The following is a 13949-nucleotide window of genomic DNA, read 5'->3' as shown; positions in this document are numbered from 1 at the left end:
CAACCCGTCGACTCTGCATCCGACCCAAACAACTCGGACAGCGGATGGGTCGATCCTGCGACGGGTCAACCTCTCTCGGGGCAAGGTGGCGAAGGAGGAGGCGATGATGGATCGACGAGTCAGCCTGTCGACGACGGCGAGGCGCAATACGCTCCTGATCAAGGCTACGTCGACCCTCAAGAACACTCGAGTGACCCGTACGGCGCGCAAGGCTACGCTCCGCAAGATTACACTCCGCAAGGCTATCCCGCCTACTCGTACCCGTTGTCGTCATCGCCTTACTCGCCTCAGGATGCTCAGTACGCCCCAAACGCTCCTTACTACTACGGAGGTCAACCCGGCGCGTACGCCAACGCTCCCGACTACAACGGTCTCACTTCTTCGCCCGAACAGTACCCGAGCTACTCGCCCGGTTCGACTGTCGGGGCAGGAGGAGGACCGAGCGTCGAGTCGGGATCTCAACCGAGCACGCAAGACACGGCCAACTCGCTCGCTGCGATGATCGCCGACAGTCTCGCCGGGGCTTCGGGAGGTCAGCCTGCTTAGGTTTCGCACCAGACTTTGCGACTCTGTTTTGTTCTCGGTTTGGCAGTTTCTGGTCGGCTCGTCCTTCCTTCTTTCCTTCTCTTCTTGAGGTGCAATTCGTTCTTCATCAGTGTCTTCGCGGTTCGGTCTCTTCTTGCCGAGAGAGTCTTCTGCTCGGGAGAACCGCTTGATTCGATACTTCAAAGGGGGCTTGCTTGAGAAAGATGAGTGAGAATTCACGATGCATCTCGTGAGATAGCGCTGCAACTGGCACATCGCAGGAGCGAATATTGCGAAAGAGGAACGATTGCTAATTGCGATGCGAGGATGAACCCGACTCGGGGTGAGGTACGATGAGTAAGATGTGCTACAACGCTAAACAGGGACCAGGCCGCTTGGGCTTGTCCAGAAAAAGTAACGAAAACGATTCAATTCCTCAACCTCGAACTTCTCTCCCGATGTCGCCTCGATGACGAGTACGACGGGGACTTGTACTTGCTTGAAGACCGGGAGCTGGCTCGATCGGAACGGGTACGCGCTTCCGAGGCGTCTGCGGGAGGAGGAGAGGGACCGTACGACGTGTTGGATTCGACAGAGTTGCTCCGTCGACTCCGTTTGCTCCGCCTACTCGATCTGCGGGAACGACTCGAGAGGCCGTCGTCGTCGTCTGCTGTCGAGACCGAGTTACGAGAACGACCGCGGTTCGGTGTCTCCCTCTCCACCTCTCGGTCTCTTTCTCTTTCTCGTTCCCGTTCCCGCTCGGTGTTCCGCTCATTGTCCCGCTCTTTCTCCCGCTCTCGTCTCGGATTGCGTTCTGCCCCTCCATCTCGATCCTGCTGCTGATCCCGTTCACGCTCTCGCTCTCGCGTCCGATCTTCGCCTGAAACCCGCAAATCTCTTGCTCGATCAGCCTCCGCTTTCCCAATTCGGGTCGAATCTTCTGATCGTTCGCGTTTCCTGTCTCTACCAGACGAGCGGAAGTAGTCCTTGATCGCTTCGTTTGGAGACAATCCATCTTTTGCAAACACGACCTTGAGCCGTTGACCGTCGACAACATAGTCGTCCCAAAGCTTGAAGAGATGTTCACCTCTCGGGGTGTTTGGCAACCAGGCAACGGCTTGATCACGCTCGGAGAGTCGGATCAGGATAAAGTTTCGCAGTTTGTTGACGACGATTCTCGCTTCGTCCGTCTCCTGGAATGGTAGGTTCACGATCATGACGTTCTTGAGTTCGCCGTGTGCTTCTTCCTTCGCCGGCTTCGGGTAATGGTTCCTCGGGTTGGGTGATATGGGTTCGTGGAAGTCCGACCCGGTGGGAGGTAGACGACTGCGAGGTGGACGTAAAGACAGGGTAGATGGAGGCGGAGATCGTAAAGGTGGAAGGGGTCGTGACGAATGAGAAAACGAGCCTTGCGTCTGTCTGCCAGCGTAGTTACACCGAATGCGAGCATCACCTTGAACGGTCCCCTCGAGTAGCCGGATACATCGACTAGCATCGTCTCGGTCGACGTCGAGGAATGCGTAGGTTGGCCAATAAGTCGAATGGCACAGAATGACTTTGCTCGGTGCGCCAATGTCTGCGAACATGGCGACCAGATCGGAAGGTTTCCAGCCGACCGGGAACCGCGCAACGTTCACGCGGACGAGTTTCGAGGATTCGGGTAGTGGGCGGGGTCGAGATCGAGAGCGTGGAGAGTATCTTCGGATCGCGTACCGATCATCTGGCTCTGGCGTGACCCGCCGGCGACGATGAGGGGATTCAAGCCGCGAGCGCCGCGGTGGCGAATCGTGCCTTCGAGACGGTTCAGGCTGCGGCTCTTGCGATTTAGTCGCTGGTGGGGATAGGGGCGCCGGTTCTGTTGTGATCTGAGTCGGAGTTGGGACCGGAGAAGCTGAAGCTGCGCGAATGGCGATGGGAGCCGCGAGCGGAGTCGAGCTGCGCCGGGGCCGAGACGCCTGTTCGTCTGCAATCGGGATGGTATCGACGGAAGCGGCTGTTACTTCACCTTTTGTGTCGTCTACAGTGGTGGGTTCTCTTTCTAGAACAAGATCTGGTTCAGGAAGGGGCACAAAGCCTGTGAGGTGCGCAGCATTCTCCGGCTCTGGAAGATTCTGGTCGATCCAGTCGCCAGCTTCTGGAAGGGGAAGCGCCAAGAGCTGTAGGGGCACTTTGACTGCGCGTTTATACAGGGTCAGCTCAAGTTTCAAAGCACAAAGGCGCGTACACATACCTTGTCGGCTGTCGACGGTTTTCCATCCATTCAGAATCCCGAGAACTCCTGTATTTCGCGAATGCCTTGTCGCTTCGACGACCTCTGCCGATTCGCGGTCGGCACCTTCGAGTAGCAGCAGTTGCAGGATAATCTCTCGTAGCGGCGAGAACGGAGACTGAATGATCGAAGCGAGAGCCGAATGTCCCTTCTCCGAGTCTGCAGGAGGTCGGCATTCGCGATCAGGTCAGCTCGACACAGACGTCGTTCAGGAGCAACAGTACTTACGTCTGCCGTTGATCGCGGGCTGCAGTCCTTTTTCCTTCCTGATCTCGTTCAGCCAGTACAGCGTGAACAAGACATCCTGCTCTTCGACCGCGACCACGAGCCGATTCGTGAGCTCTTGAGCGAGGTCCATGGCTGACCAGCAGCAGGCACCGTAACGGGAAGACAAAATGTTGATGGCGAATCCACAGCGGCGCCGGCTCTCGGCAAGACACGAAGTGTCCTCTCGAGATCTAATTCCTGACATTTTCTAGTGGAAGAAGATTCTGTATCCTATCACTTGGGCGTGCTAGCCAAGGCAAAAGCGAAACATGTACAAAGACAAGACCTCCGCACGGTCTCGACTCGGGTCTTTTTCTGCCGGCGCGACTTCTAGGGTTCTTACGACGGTCGTATATACGTACACCAAGACTAGCTTCTGCGTCATGATTGTCAAAAGCGGTATAACGGAACGCAGGAAGGGTCAGCCCACGCAGAGAGCGCTCAAGCTCGCCAGGAGGATACTGCTTTCCTGTCGCAGCTTGATCCGCCCACCATGCAGAGGCCGTCAGCCCGCTCAGTCTTTCTCCTCTCGCAGTGAGAGTATCCGAGGCGTCAAGCTCTCGTGAGTGGAAAAGAATCGAAGTCGCGTGATACCAATCTGCTTTTCGATTTCGGACGACCGGAAGATCGTGGCAGCAAGACAACAGATTACTGGTCCTCGAGTAGGTCTCTGAACAAAGGCAAGCGTTCAGATCGTCAGCGACCTTTCCCTTCCTGCGCTGAATCAGAAGAGGGCGTTGCCAGGGGCTCAACGACTCACCCGCACTGAAAGTATTTGGTCTGAAAGTGACCTGTCAAAGGTACAGCGAGGGAGAAGGGGTCAATATGGGATTCAGCAGGTACGATCGCGGCATGAGACTCACTCTCCCAGCCCACCAGGTTCTCCCATTCGCTTTTCGAGAGATCTTCGAGTGCGTCGATGGGTTGATCCAGTGGTGTGAGCATGTCGGTCTCGAACGACTGCTTCGCGAGTCCCCTCGAGGCATCTCGACCTGCAAAGATCTCGTAGGGTCCTCCTGCACGTGACCATGCAAGTTCGCGTCGCGTTTCAGTCGAGGTGGTCCTCGGGATCTCCCGGTCCGAGATGGACTGACCTGGGCCGTAGAAGCTCTTGCCCGAAGTGACGTCGTACACCTTTCGCCTGATCGCAAACAGGATGCGGTCTCCGGCGGTCTTGCCGTCGTACTGCGCGAGCTCGCGTTTCGTGAAAGTCTGCCACTTTGTCGACTGTGGGTGTCTGAGCGGGCGGAAGTTGTACGCAATGTTTGGCGTTGTCGGGAGGTACGGGTGGGACGGGATCGTGGGTGTTGCGGGGATCAGCGAGATGAGAACGATGACGAGCAGAATCGACAGCAACGCGTTGGTCGGGGTGAGCAGGTGCAGCGTGTCGAGTACATTGTACACAGATGCAGGCAAGATGCGCTCGAGCATGATCAGGTGGGATGGGAGAGTGCGAGAGGATGCGAGCGCATGCACCGCTTGCACTCAGCTACCATCCCTCGCGTCCTTTCGATCTCGCCAAGATGGTGCGCATGGTGAGTCAGACTGCTCTCATATTCGCTGCAGGCTCCTGACCCGCTTCCGGATCCATAGCTTGAAGAGGACGATCCTTCATCATCCACCAACGCCGCAACCGACACGCCTGTGACCCTGTCCGATCAGAATGCAATCAACCAGTTCTCGCGACTAAATTCAAGAACAGACGAGATCCTTGAGGAACTCGAAGGCCTGTCAAAGGTCAAGGAGGACTATGAGGAGGTTCAAACCGAACTCGAGCTGCTCGACGACGACGAAGAACCTATCATGTTGGTTCCCCTATCCTGGTCGACCAAGATAGTGCCTCAATGGCGAGCTGACCCATTGGCAAGAACAGGTACAAACTCGACTCGACCTTTCTTCATCTGCCAGTGTCCGAAGCGCTTGAACACTTGCAGGCCTCGCTCGAGCGAACGACAAACAAGATCGATTCTCTCGAGAAGGAGAAAGACGAATGCGAGCAGGGCATGGAAGACCTGAAAAAGGTGCTGTACGAGAAGTTCGGAAGTATGTTTTGCACGCTCTCTGCTCTTGTCGCCCAAGGAACCCTTCTGACGCCTGTCTCGCGCTAGACTCGATCAACCTCGAGAGAGGTGACTAGGGCGAATCATCAGGTCTCGTCTTCAAGCGAAACCCCGCCACGCCTCCCCAAAACCGCTGCCAGACGCGGACTATACCCTCTCGGAGACAATTGCCGGACTGTTCAAACTCTAGATACCACGATCATATTCGCAATGTCACATGTATCAAGCTAGTCAAGCAGCACACCATACTGAGCGCGACTTTTGCCGCCCACAAGCACGAGGTCGGGCACTGGGGTCTGCGGCTGATCTGTCTTTCCTTTTTTGCGCTAACACGAGTCGGCGCCGCGAAGTTTGTTACGACCTGAGAACTGTGTCCGGATATGTGGCGCGTTCCTCCTTGGAGCAGCAAGCCTTGATTCTCGTGATGAAAGGGTTCTCTGGTCAAGTTATGCCCTTTCGCTCATGGCCGATTCTCTTGAAAGTGGTGCTACAACAACATGTACATCCTGATCTACCGCTGCTAGGCACGTCTAGAGGTCCCGCCCCGCGCTACAGTAGTCGAGACTAGGTCGTCGAATCGTCTGCCACTTCCTCGTATTCGACCTGACAGCGTTCACTACATCCTTCGCAGCCAATGACCTGCACACCTTGCTCGAGTTCTTCGATCGTGATCCTGTACTGGCTCGAACACCGGCACGGGTACGTATAGTAAATCGGGTCTTCGTCTCGTTCGTCAGGGTCGTCGACTTCTGACTCGGCGGCCCGTTCGCCGGTCTGAGCCGATGCGTAGTGAGGAGTGAACAGGTCGAGCGAGACGGAATGGGCAAAACTGGTCGAGTGGGTGCCTCGCTGAGACGCCAAGTGAACTGAAAGGCGATGAACACGCTCGGCCGGTCAGCTCTCCTCTCACGGCGGCTGTAAGACCACAAGCAGCTCACTGTGTCGTAGCTGGTCGTACTCGGCTCGCCTCGCAGGATCCCCGAGGACTTCCCACGCGAGGTTGATCTCGCTTGCTCCCGGGCGCTGCTCGCCGTCAATTCGGGAACGACTCGTCTCGGGAGCGCTCGCATGCTGTCGGTCGGGATGCAGGTCGAGCAGGAGGGCGTGCCATGCGCGCTTGAGCTCGAACGAGGTCGATGCGGGCGCTGCACCGAGGTAGCGGTACAAGTCCTGGGCGACTACCGAAGGCGGTATTGCGGCCGAGTCATCGCTCGGTGGTGGTGCTCGTGACGGTGAAGCCAGCGTGAGATTTCGTTCGAGCCGAGAGGCGCGTCAAGCGACACGCGTGTCGGGCTAAAAACAAAATGAGACGAAGCTACGTTTCTATTTTTAGTTGTTAGGGGGAAAAGTTGAAGCATACAATTCGGAGATCCCGACGCGTTTTAGCTGCACGCTGTTTGCACATCTATTCTTGCTCGGCTCTTACTTGCACTCTTCTCCCACGCCGGCCCGTCTTCTCTGTCAACAAGAGCAACGATGGCGTACCGATCCATCGCGCTCCTGAGCGCCGCAACCACGTTCGCTTCGTGCGCGTTGGCCGCATCGTCCTCTTCCGCTTCCTCCTCGGCTCCCGCTCATACGCACGCGTCTCCTGCCTCGGCATCGAACGCTGCCGCGACGACGACCCGAGCCACCACCACGACCGCCGCACCTGCGACTACAGCCGCGACTTCGACTCAGGCCGCTGCTTCTCCCGCCGCTCCCTCAGGTGCCGTCGACCGCACGACCTGGCAGGGCGAAGAGAAGATTCTCGACCCCAACGTCGAGTGCTCGTACTACTCGTACCCTCCTGTGACCAACATTGTGAGCTTGAACCGCATGAGCCGCTCTTTTAAACGGATGCCAAAATGGCAAAACCGTGCACGATGAGGGAAACCATGCTAATCTGACCCTCTCGTCTTCAGCTATCGTCGTATCCCGACATCTGGGTGACTGCCGACCTGTCAAACGCGTAAGAGAGTCCCACCTTTCGCTCTCGAAACGGGAGCGCTAACTCCGTTCGAGATATTCCTGGTGACAGGGGTATCACCCAATTTGACCGCGACTTCTTTGCGTCCATCAACTCGTCGATCCCCAATATCGCACCGAGAGGAACGCGCGCCGGCAACTTTGACGGCGTGACTTACGGTCCGCCAGAATTTCCCCTTCGATTCTGCCGCGGTCCTCGCTGATTCCTCAAGTCCAATCCTTAAAGATAGCAACGCGGATCCTGACTGCTGGTGGACTGACTCGAGGTGTACCCAGCCAAAGCTCGCCGGGCTTGATGCCGACGTGACAAAGTGCCTCGAGCCCAACAGTTGGGGGTAAACTCCCATTCCCTTACCTTGCGCAACCGTCAGTATGCTATTGTGACTAACCGCTTCTCACGCGGTTCGACTAGTTTCACACTCGACGACGGCCCCAACTGCTCGCACAAGTAAAGCATAGTTTCCCCCGCTCCTTTCGCGAATCCATGCCGACTCACCTCGCTTTCGCAGTGCCTACTACGACTACCTGCAAACGATCAACCAAAAGGCTACTCTCTTCTGTTCGTCTAGCATTGCATCAAGCGCCCTCTTACCGACTACGACTGACTAGCTTGGACATCTCTAGACATTGGTTCGAACGTTCTCGACTGGCCATTGGAAGCTCAGCGCGGGCTCGCCGATGGACACGAAATGTACGTCTAGTGCGGCTTGGTCCCATCCTGCTTCACTGGCTAACGGCCATTTGTCGGCAACAGCTGCTCTCACACTTGGTCGCATCCTTACATGACGTCGATGACGAACGAGCAGGCGTTCGCCGAACTGTACTACTCGAAGAAAGGTACGACAGCGATTGGTTCTCCAGTTGCAGCTTACTGGCCTTAACTCACCACGAGTTTCGACTTGAACAGCTATCAAGGATATTCTTGGAATCACTGTTCGATGCTGGAGGCCCCCTTACGGGTAAGTTCGACATCGGATCTCGTATGATAGGTAGCCCTGACGCTGGGTTTCGCGAAATAGTGATGTCGACGACAGGATCCGCTTCATCGCAAAGGCTCTCGACATGGAGACCATCGTGTACTTTTGTTTCCTCTCTTTCTCAAGTTCTGGTGCTCGTGTATTGACTGTACGGTTGCAAATCGACCCCTCATAGCTGGTCGGATGACACATTTGACTACGATTGGTATATCAATGGCCGAGATGCAGTTAGGGCAAACTACGATGCCATTTTGGCCAAGCAAGCCAACGGCACGTACGATCAGGAGGGTATCGTCGTACTCACCCACGAGATGTAAGCTGCCAATTTGCCTGCATTGTTTCTGATCCGAGTCTGACAAGATCCATCGATGCCGGAACTTTAGCGACGGCGTGACGATGGAGATCAGTCAAGAATACCTGCCCAAGATGCAAGCTCAATTCTCGGGAGGAGTCGTTCCCGTCGGTGTCTGCCGCAAGTAAGTCGAATCGTTCGCTCGTGATGCGATCGGATACGCGCAATTGTACTGACATTCGGTATCGTACATTCTTGCTTAGCATCTCGCAACCTTATGTCGAAACCGCCGATTTCGTATACCCCAACTACAAGCAGTACATGGCTGGTACTCGGTCAATCACCCTCGCCGCTCCCACCGCCAACCCTGGAAACGGGAATGAGCTCGTGTTCCATCCGACCACGACCTCGCCGCTCGCGACGGCAACTAGCTCGGCGAGTCAACTCGCTCAAAGTCTCGCGGCCGACCCTTCGCACAGCTCTTCGACTCACAGCTCGGCTGGAGCTAAGAGCTCGAGCGATTCCAAGAAGAGCAGCGCTGCTGCCATTCAAGTTGGATCCGTACTGGGGGCCATCGTCGTTGCGGTTTCTGCATTCAGCCTCATCTAGACCAAACTCCTCACCCTTTCCCAGTCTTGCAGCTCTCGACGAGTTCCGTCGATCGCATTTCTCAACCTCCTCGTAGATCGCATCCGCGCGTTCCGGAACAACCACGCCTCGTCCGATAAACACCCTCATACCCAAACCTTTCATTTCACGCTCGTTCTCGCATCGACGTCATCGCAACAGCGATCCATAGACACTAGTTTCATTTAACATCGATTCGCCGCCTCTTGAGAAACCACTGGTTTTCTTCTATTTTCGTTTTCATATGTCGCATACTTGAAAGATCATCTTCATTCGTTCTCAGGCACATAGTCAGCGTCTAGTGCGTTCGAGACCGGCCGTCGCGCGATCTCGATCCGATCCCCGATAGAAATGAGACTTCTCACGGGGACAACGCACAAACCCCTGGTGCCCGAAAAGTCGTCAGCTTTCCTTCCTCGCGACCCATCCTCCTAGCCTTACCTTGCGGTTCGACCATCACTATGAGTGTCTGTTCTGCAGCTTCGTGCGCCCTCTCGACCCCAGCCATCGCGTCTCGCATCATCATGTTCCTGTGTTCACCGGAATCGAGTTTTGGATTGGTCGCTCCCAACACCTGCGACGCGATCCTGACCCGATTTTACCACCTGTTGCTCTCGGCTTCCTTGGTTTCGCAAACGTTCAGGACGGAGGCGCAAAGAGTCATGCAGGCGTATCTGGGCTTCACGAGGGGAACTCGTCAACTCGCAGCATGGCTCGAATCGGCCAAGGCTCGCCGATCGAAGGAGCAAGTGAGAAACAGGGGCGTCGCCTTCTATGCGGTCTCTGACCGAGCGGTAGAATGGGATCTCGACATTGTGAAGCAAGTTCTGGAACAAATCCACGAGTGCCTCTCCCTACACCTGCGCTTGGACGACCACGACGTCTTGCCAGGTTCCTTTTTGACTTGTAGTAACCTATCAGGTAGCCGATATACGGGAAGAAGTTGCATACTCAGAGGGCAGAGCTCACTCTCATTGCCATGTTAGGTCTCCGCGAATTGACACTTAGCTGCCGACTCGAATCGAGCTTGGAGCGTCCGTCCTTCTCTCGCTTGGTCAAGCTCAAAATCGTCGATCACGATTTCACGTCCGGTCACGACTGGACTTCAACCTTGAGTTTTGTCCTCACCGAGCAGCGATCCTCCCTGTGCATCCTGGACCTCGCGCAATTTCCTCGATTCGCGACGTACCTGATTCCGTCCTTTTTCATTGTCGCCGCGAATCTCCTCTACCTCGATCTACCCGGCCTCGATCCCGTTGGTGGTGGCCAAACAGGGTCAATCTTGGGATTTGCTCAAGCTTGCACCAGTCTCGAGAGTCTCCGTCTCGCACGAGTCACTGTCAAGTCGATCCCGAACATGTGTCTCTTGCTCGTGTTCGCCGAGACTCTCCAAGCTCTCAGGCTCGACTTCGTAGAAGGATCTCTCTGTGGCTATTACGATACGACCACCCAAGGACAAGCGACCGACACCTTCCACCACCTCATCGATACCCTCGAGAAAGTCGTCAGAAGTCACGCCAACTTCAAGGAGGTCGATATCGGGATCGCGCAATGGGCTCTACCGGATCATCTACGACGCTTGCTGAATTTTTCGCGCGCGCACGATATCAGAGTTTCGATCGAGGGTCACATAGTTGTGCGCAATCCGGAACAAGTGAGTTGGGGATTACGTAGGTACGAGTAGAAGCTGACCGATGCCCTTTTTCCCCCGGCCCTCAACGTGCAGAGGCAACTCTTCGAGAGCACGATCGCGGCGTCTCTCCGAGTCGCGCAGCAAGAGGTCGAGACTGCATTGACGCAGAAAGGAGGAAAAGCATGAAAAGCACTTGCGAGGGCGAGGAAGGAAAGTTTGAGCGCGAAAAGCTTTGAGAATAAAGCAGAGTTGGGACAACGGAACTCTTGCGCATAACCAGTTTTGCAAGTCTAGGGAATGGGAGAATGGTGTTCTTGATCGTCCGATAGCTTACAGTGGGCCTGAGAGATCTGAAACGTCGCGGCGCTGATAGGAACAGAAGCAAAGCTCGTGGAGACCTTGAGATGTTGCTCCACCACTTTGCCCCCTCTGCTCCCGCAATTGCTGGAAAGCAGCGTGAATCAGTGGGAAGTCAAAAAGAGAAGCAACCGATGCCATGCGTCTGATCGACAAAAAACGAACTGCTCAGTGGCGGGATCGAACCGCCGACATCAGACTGAACTCGTGAGAGTATTAGGTCTGCATCATGACCAACTAGATCAACCGAGCTTGGTTCATGTTTAGGGCGCACAAAAAGTAAGATATGATCTGTGTCTATGTTTATCTTTTGATGGTGATCCTTTAGGCACCTTTTGGCACACAGTCTCCGCCACTGGTTCGGCATCGCTCAAAGCAAATCGACTACTTGATTTCCAAATGTGCAAACTACGGGTGTACAGAAGAAAACGAAATGGGAGAGAAATATGTGCAGCATGCGACAACCTTGATTTGAGAAAAACAACTTTACTTCTTGACACGTTGGCCGTAAGCCTTGGTGGCGTAATCACTAGAGTACCAGGAAAAGGCCGAAGTCAGCTATGTTTCACGAGCAGCAGAACTGCTAAGAAGTCGAAACATACCCGTTCTCGACAATGACATCGGCAGGGTTCTGAGCGGTACCGGCGAGGAAATTCTCGATGATGAGCTTGGTACCGTTGGCGTATCGGATTTGGGCGTCTGGACATTGTGCGCCGAGCGAGCAAATGTCAGTCGAGACTGCACGGAACTGATGAGCAGGATGCATGGTTACGGACCGAGAGTCGTTCCCGAGTAGTGAGGGACATATCCGTTGCCATCACCTCCGGGGTACCTCATGCTGCGCCAGCAGTGGTCCTTCGGAGCCGGCTGTACGTTCCAGACATCTCCACCGGCACCAGCGAGGTGACCAGAGTTGAGAGCCTCTGCGACGTCTTCTGCAACTGCGATGGCACCACGAGCCTGCAAAGGGGAGGCGTGAGCCTCAACAATCCACACACGCGACAGCTAAGCGTAGAATCTCACCGTGTTGACAAGCCATGAACCCTTCTTCATCCACGAGAGTTTCTCCTTGTTGATCAAGCCCAGGGTTCCTTCGTGAAGAGGAGTGTTGATGGTGACGACGTCGCATTGGGACAGGAAGTCCTTGAGATCCTCGACACGACGAGCGTTGATTTTCTTCTCGGCTTCTTCAGGCAGGCTCTGGTAGTCATAGTCTGGAACGTCGAAAACCGGGCGTGTCAGGTCACGCGCGTACGACGAAGATCGGAGCTTGGATACTTACAGAGAAGCTCCTTGCAGTTGAATGGCACGAGACGCTCGAGGACACGGTAGCCAATGCGACCACAGCCTAAGAGCAGGGTGACATCAGCATGACTTGCATCGCAGACCTAATTCGAAGAGAGCGCCGGCATGCTCACCGAGGGTGCCAACCACTTTGCCCTCCAGATCGTAAGCGTTCTTGGCAATGCCGGCAACATCCCACTCCTTGTTGACGGCTTGCGCGTGTCCGACATTGTAGTTGCGCACGAGCAGGAGGATACTAATGATGAGACAATCTCGCAATCAGCTCGGACTACTCGCGATGTTCTTGCTGTAAGCGATGATTGCTGCACTTACGTCATAACCACATGCTCAGCAACACTCACCTACGTATACGTCGAGGCATCAGCCAGTGTGTCTGCATTACTTTTCAATCGAACGTTGACTTACGACATTGCTTCCCGTGACTTCGGCGACAGTAATCTTCTTTTCGTTGGCGGCGTTGAGATCGATGTGATCGGATCCAACACCAGCTAGCCAAACGGAAACGAAACGTGAGCTTTGGGTCGTATGTCGGAAGAAGAATTCGCATACCCGTAACCGCGAGTTTGAGGTTTTTTGCCTTCGAAATGAGGTCAGCGGTGAGGTAACCTATCACGAAGTTGCTCTTTAGTGTCAGGCGATAGATCGGGGTCATTCTGTAAGCGCACCAGGGTGGAAAGGTGTTCTGCGAAAAGGGGGAAGCGAAACGAGCAGTGATCAGCCCGGAGCGTTCAGGTATAGCTTGGACTGATTGACGTACGTGATCAAGATATCGGCATCGACGATGTGCTTCTGGAAGTCCGAGTCTGGTCCCTCCTTGTCGGACGAGACAATGAACTCGAACCCTTTCTCCTTGGCCCACTCTCTAAGGCCAAGGGCGTTTTCGGTAGTTCCGAGCAGCTTGGGTTGCTCTTGAGCATGGCTGCCGCCGTCGTAAAGGATAGCAAGAATCTGAGGGCATGCGAGCGAGACGAGGATCGGTCAGTGTGGGGCTACAGCTGCATAGCTCAATAAAGCATGCTGTAGCGGACCTTGGTCATGATGGGAGGGAGTAGGCTGTTTGAAAATGGGTGAGTGAGTGTGGAAGAGGAAGAGAATGTCGAGAAGAGAGAGGAGAGAGAGACGAGTCGGAAGTGGGGAACTTTCGAGTTGAGCTAATAGAAAGTGCATGACAAACTCCGTTTGCCAAAGTCCATTTTGCTAGACTCGGTCATACCGAGAGTGCTAGACTCGCGCACGGCTCTTTCTCCCGAATGCTTCCGACGGGGAGAAACTCGTGCATTTCATACTCGCGCGCATCATTCATTACGAACTGCGCTCACGCGTACCTCCTGTTTCTCCCGACCAAGACCTTCCTTCTCGTCTACCATCTCTTGAGCGAGAGGCATGAGCACTAGCTGCGTCTGGCCCTTGTAGCACGTTGAAAAAGCGCAGCAGCAGTTCCGAACCCCGACCGGTCAATCCGTCGGAACCGCCGGCCTCCACTTGAGCTCCTCGAGCGGGGAATCATGAGAATGATCCCGTGAGCTCCAGCTCCAGCCCTCGTCTCGGTTGTCTATGTGGCCTCAAATATTAGAGAAAATCCGAACCTAAGCAGTCTCTGGTTCGCTGAAATCGCGCGATCTGGACAGGTAAAGAAAGGGCATATTGCAGCAACAGAATATGGGAAAAA

At 55.0% G+C, this 13949-nt stretch overlaps 8 protein-coding genes across 8 annotated transcripts; 4 read left to right on the top strand and 4 right to left on the bottom strand.

Moving 5' to 3' along the window:
• On the top strand, positions 1 to 546 carry JCM15063_003160 (uncharacterized protein; the record flags this gene model as incomplete). Its single annotated transcript, XM_076678755.1, has 1 exon — positions 1 to 546. A coding segment is annotated over one exon (546 nt), but the record flags the coding sequence as incomplete, so codon positions are not given.
• A 407-nt stretch (positions 547 to 953) lies between these two features.
• Positions 954 to 3152, bottom strand: JCM15063_003159 (uncharacterized protein; the record flags this gene model as incomplete). The annotated part of the gene is made up of 3 exons (XM_076678754.1): positions 954 to 2698; positions 2756 to 2953; positions 3023 to 3152. The coding sequence occupies 3 exons, from the start codon at positions 3150 to 3152 to the stop codon at positions 954 to 956; spliced, it is 2073 nt and encodes a 690-aa protein (XP_076534246.1).
• A 557-nt stretch (positions 3153 to 3709) lies between these two features.
• JCM15063_003158 (cytochrome b5-like heme/steroid binding domain-containing protein) lies at positions 3710 to 4492 on the bottom strand (the record flags this gene model as incomplete). Its single annotated transcript, XM_076678753.1, has 4 exons — positions 3710 to 3731; positions 3822 to 3852; positions 3925 to 4077; positions 4156 to 4492. The coding sequence occupies 4 exons, from the start codon at positions 4490 to 4492 to the stop codon at positions 3710 to 3712; spliced, it is 543 nt and encodes a 180-aa protein (XP_076534245.1).
• A 92-nt stretch (positions 4493 to 4584) lies between these two features.
• GIM3 (tubulin-binding prefolding complex subunit GIM3) lies at positions 4585 to 5198 on the top strand (the record flags this gene model as incomplete). Its single annotated transcript, XM_076678752.1, has 4 exons — positions 4585 to 4596; positions 4655 to 4866; positions 4935 to 5104; positions 5170 to 5198. 4 exons carry the CDS (start codon positions 4585 to 4587, stop codon positions 5196 to 5198), a joined length of 423 nt encoding a protein of 140 aa, XP_076534244.1.
• A 487-nt stretch (positions 5199 to 5685) lies between these two features.
• JCM15063_003156 (uncharacterized protein) lies at positions 5686 to 6526 on the bottom strand (the record flags this gene model as incomplete). The annotated part of the gene is made up of 3 exons (XM_076678751.1): positions 5686 to 5987; positions 6060 to 6291; positions 6482 to 6526. 3 exons carry the CDS (start codon positions 6524 to 6526, stop codon positions 5686 to 5688), a joined length of 579 nt encoding a protein of 192 aa, XP_076534243.1.
• A 71-nt stretch (positions 6527 to 6597) lies between these two features.
• Positions 6598 to 8967, top strand: JCM15063_003155 (uncharacterized protein; the record flags this gene model as incomplete). The annotated part of the gene is made up of 13 exons (XM_076678750.1): positions 6598 to 6924; positions 7026 to 7072; positions 7142 to 7248; positions 7316 to 7424; positions 7502 to 7537; positions 7599 to 7648; positions 7714 to 7780; positions 7844 to 7926; positions 7997 to 8048; positions 8109 to 8165; positions 8242 to 8379; positions 8450 to 8542; positions 8622 to 8967. The coding sequence occupies 13 exons, from the start codon at positions 6598 to 6600 to the stop codon at positions 8965 to 8967; spliced, it is 1512 nt and encodes a 503-aa protein (XP_076534242.1).
• Positions 8968 to 9446: 479 nt separating this feature from the next.
• On the top strand, positions 9447 to 10804 carry JCM15063_003154 (uncharacterized protein; the record flags this gene model as incomplete). The annotated part of the gene is made up of 3 exons (XM_076678749.1): positions 9447 to 9876; positions 9972 to 10639; positions 10712 to 10804. The coding sequence occupies 3 exons, from the start codon at positions 9447 to 9449 to the stop codon at positions 10802 to 10804; spliced, it is 1191 nt and encodes a 396-aa protein (XP_076534241.1).
• A 657-nt stretch (positions 10805 to 11461) lies between these two features.
• JCM15063_003153 (formate dehydrogenase) lies at positions 11462 to 13317 on the bottom strand (the record flags this gene model as incomplete). Its single annotated transcript, XM_076678748.1, has 12 exons — positions 11462 to 11504; positions 11578 to 11674; positions 11752 to 11935; positions 11999 to 12189; positions 12258 to 12323; positions 12394 to 12515; positions 12593 to 12621; positions 12686 to 12768; positions 12830 to 12886; positions 12946 to 12962; positions 13038 to 13228; positions 13309 to 13317. 12 exons carry the CDS (start codon positions 13315 to 13317, stop codon positions 11462 to 11464), a joined length of 1089 nt encoding a protein of 362 aa, XP_076534240.1.
• Positions 13318 to 13949: the final 632 nt, after the last annotated feature.

This window comes from Sporobolomyces koalae, assembly GCF_050403365.1.
Source record: "Sporobolomyces koalae JCM15063 DNA, S_koalae_JCM15063T_v1_ctg16, whole genome shotgun sequence".
In the NCBI taxonomy this organism is placed as follows: Eukaryota; Fungi; Basidiomycota; class Microbotryomycetes; order Sporidiobolales; family Sporidiobolaceae; genus Sporobolomyces; species Sporobolomyces koalae.
Note: the sequence above shows the minus strand (reverse complement) of the source record. Positions and strands in the feature narration are given on the sequence as shown.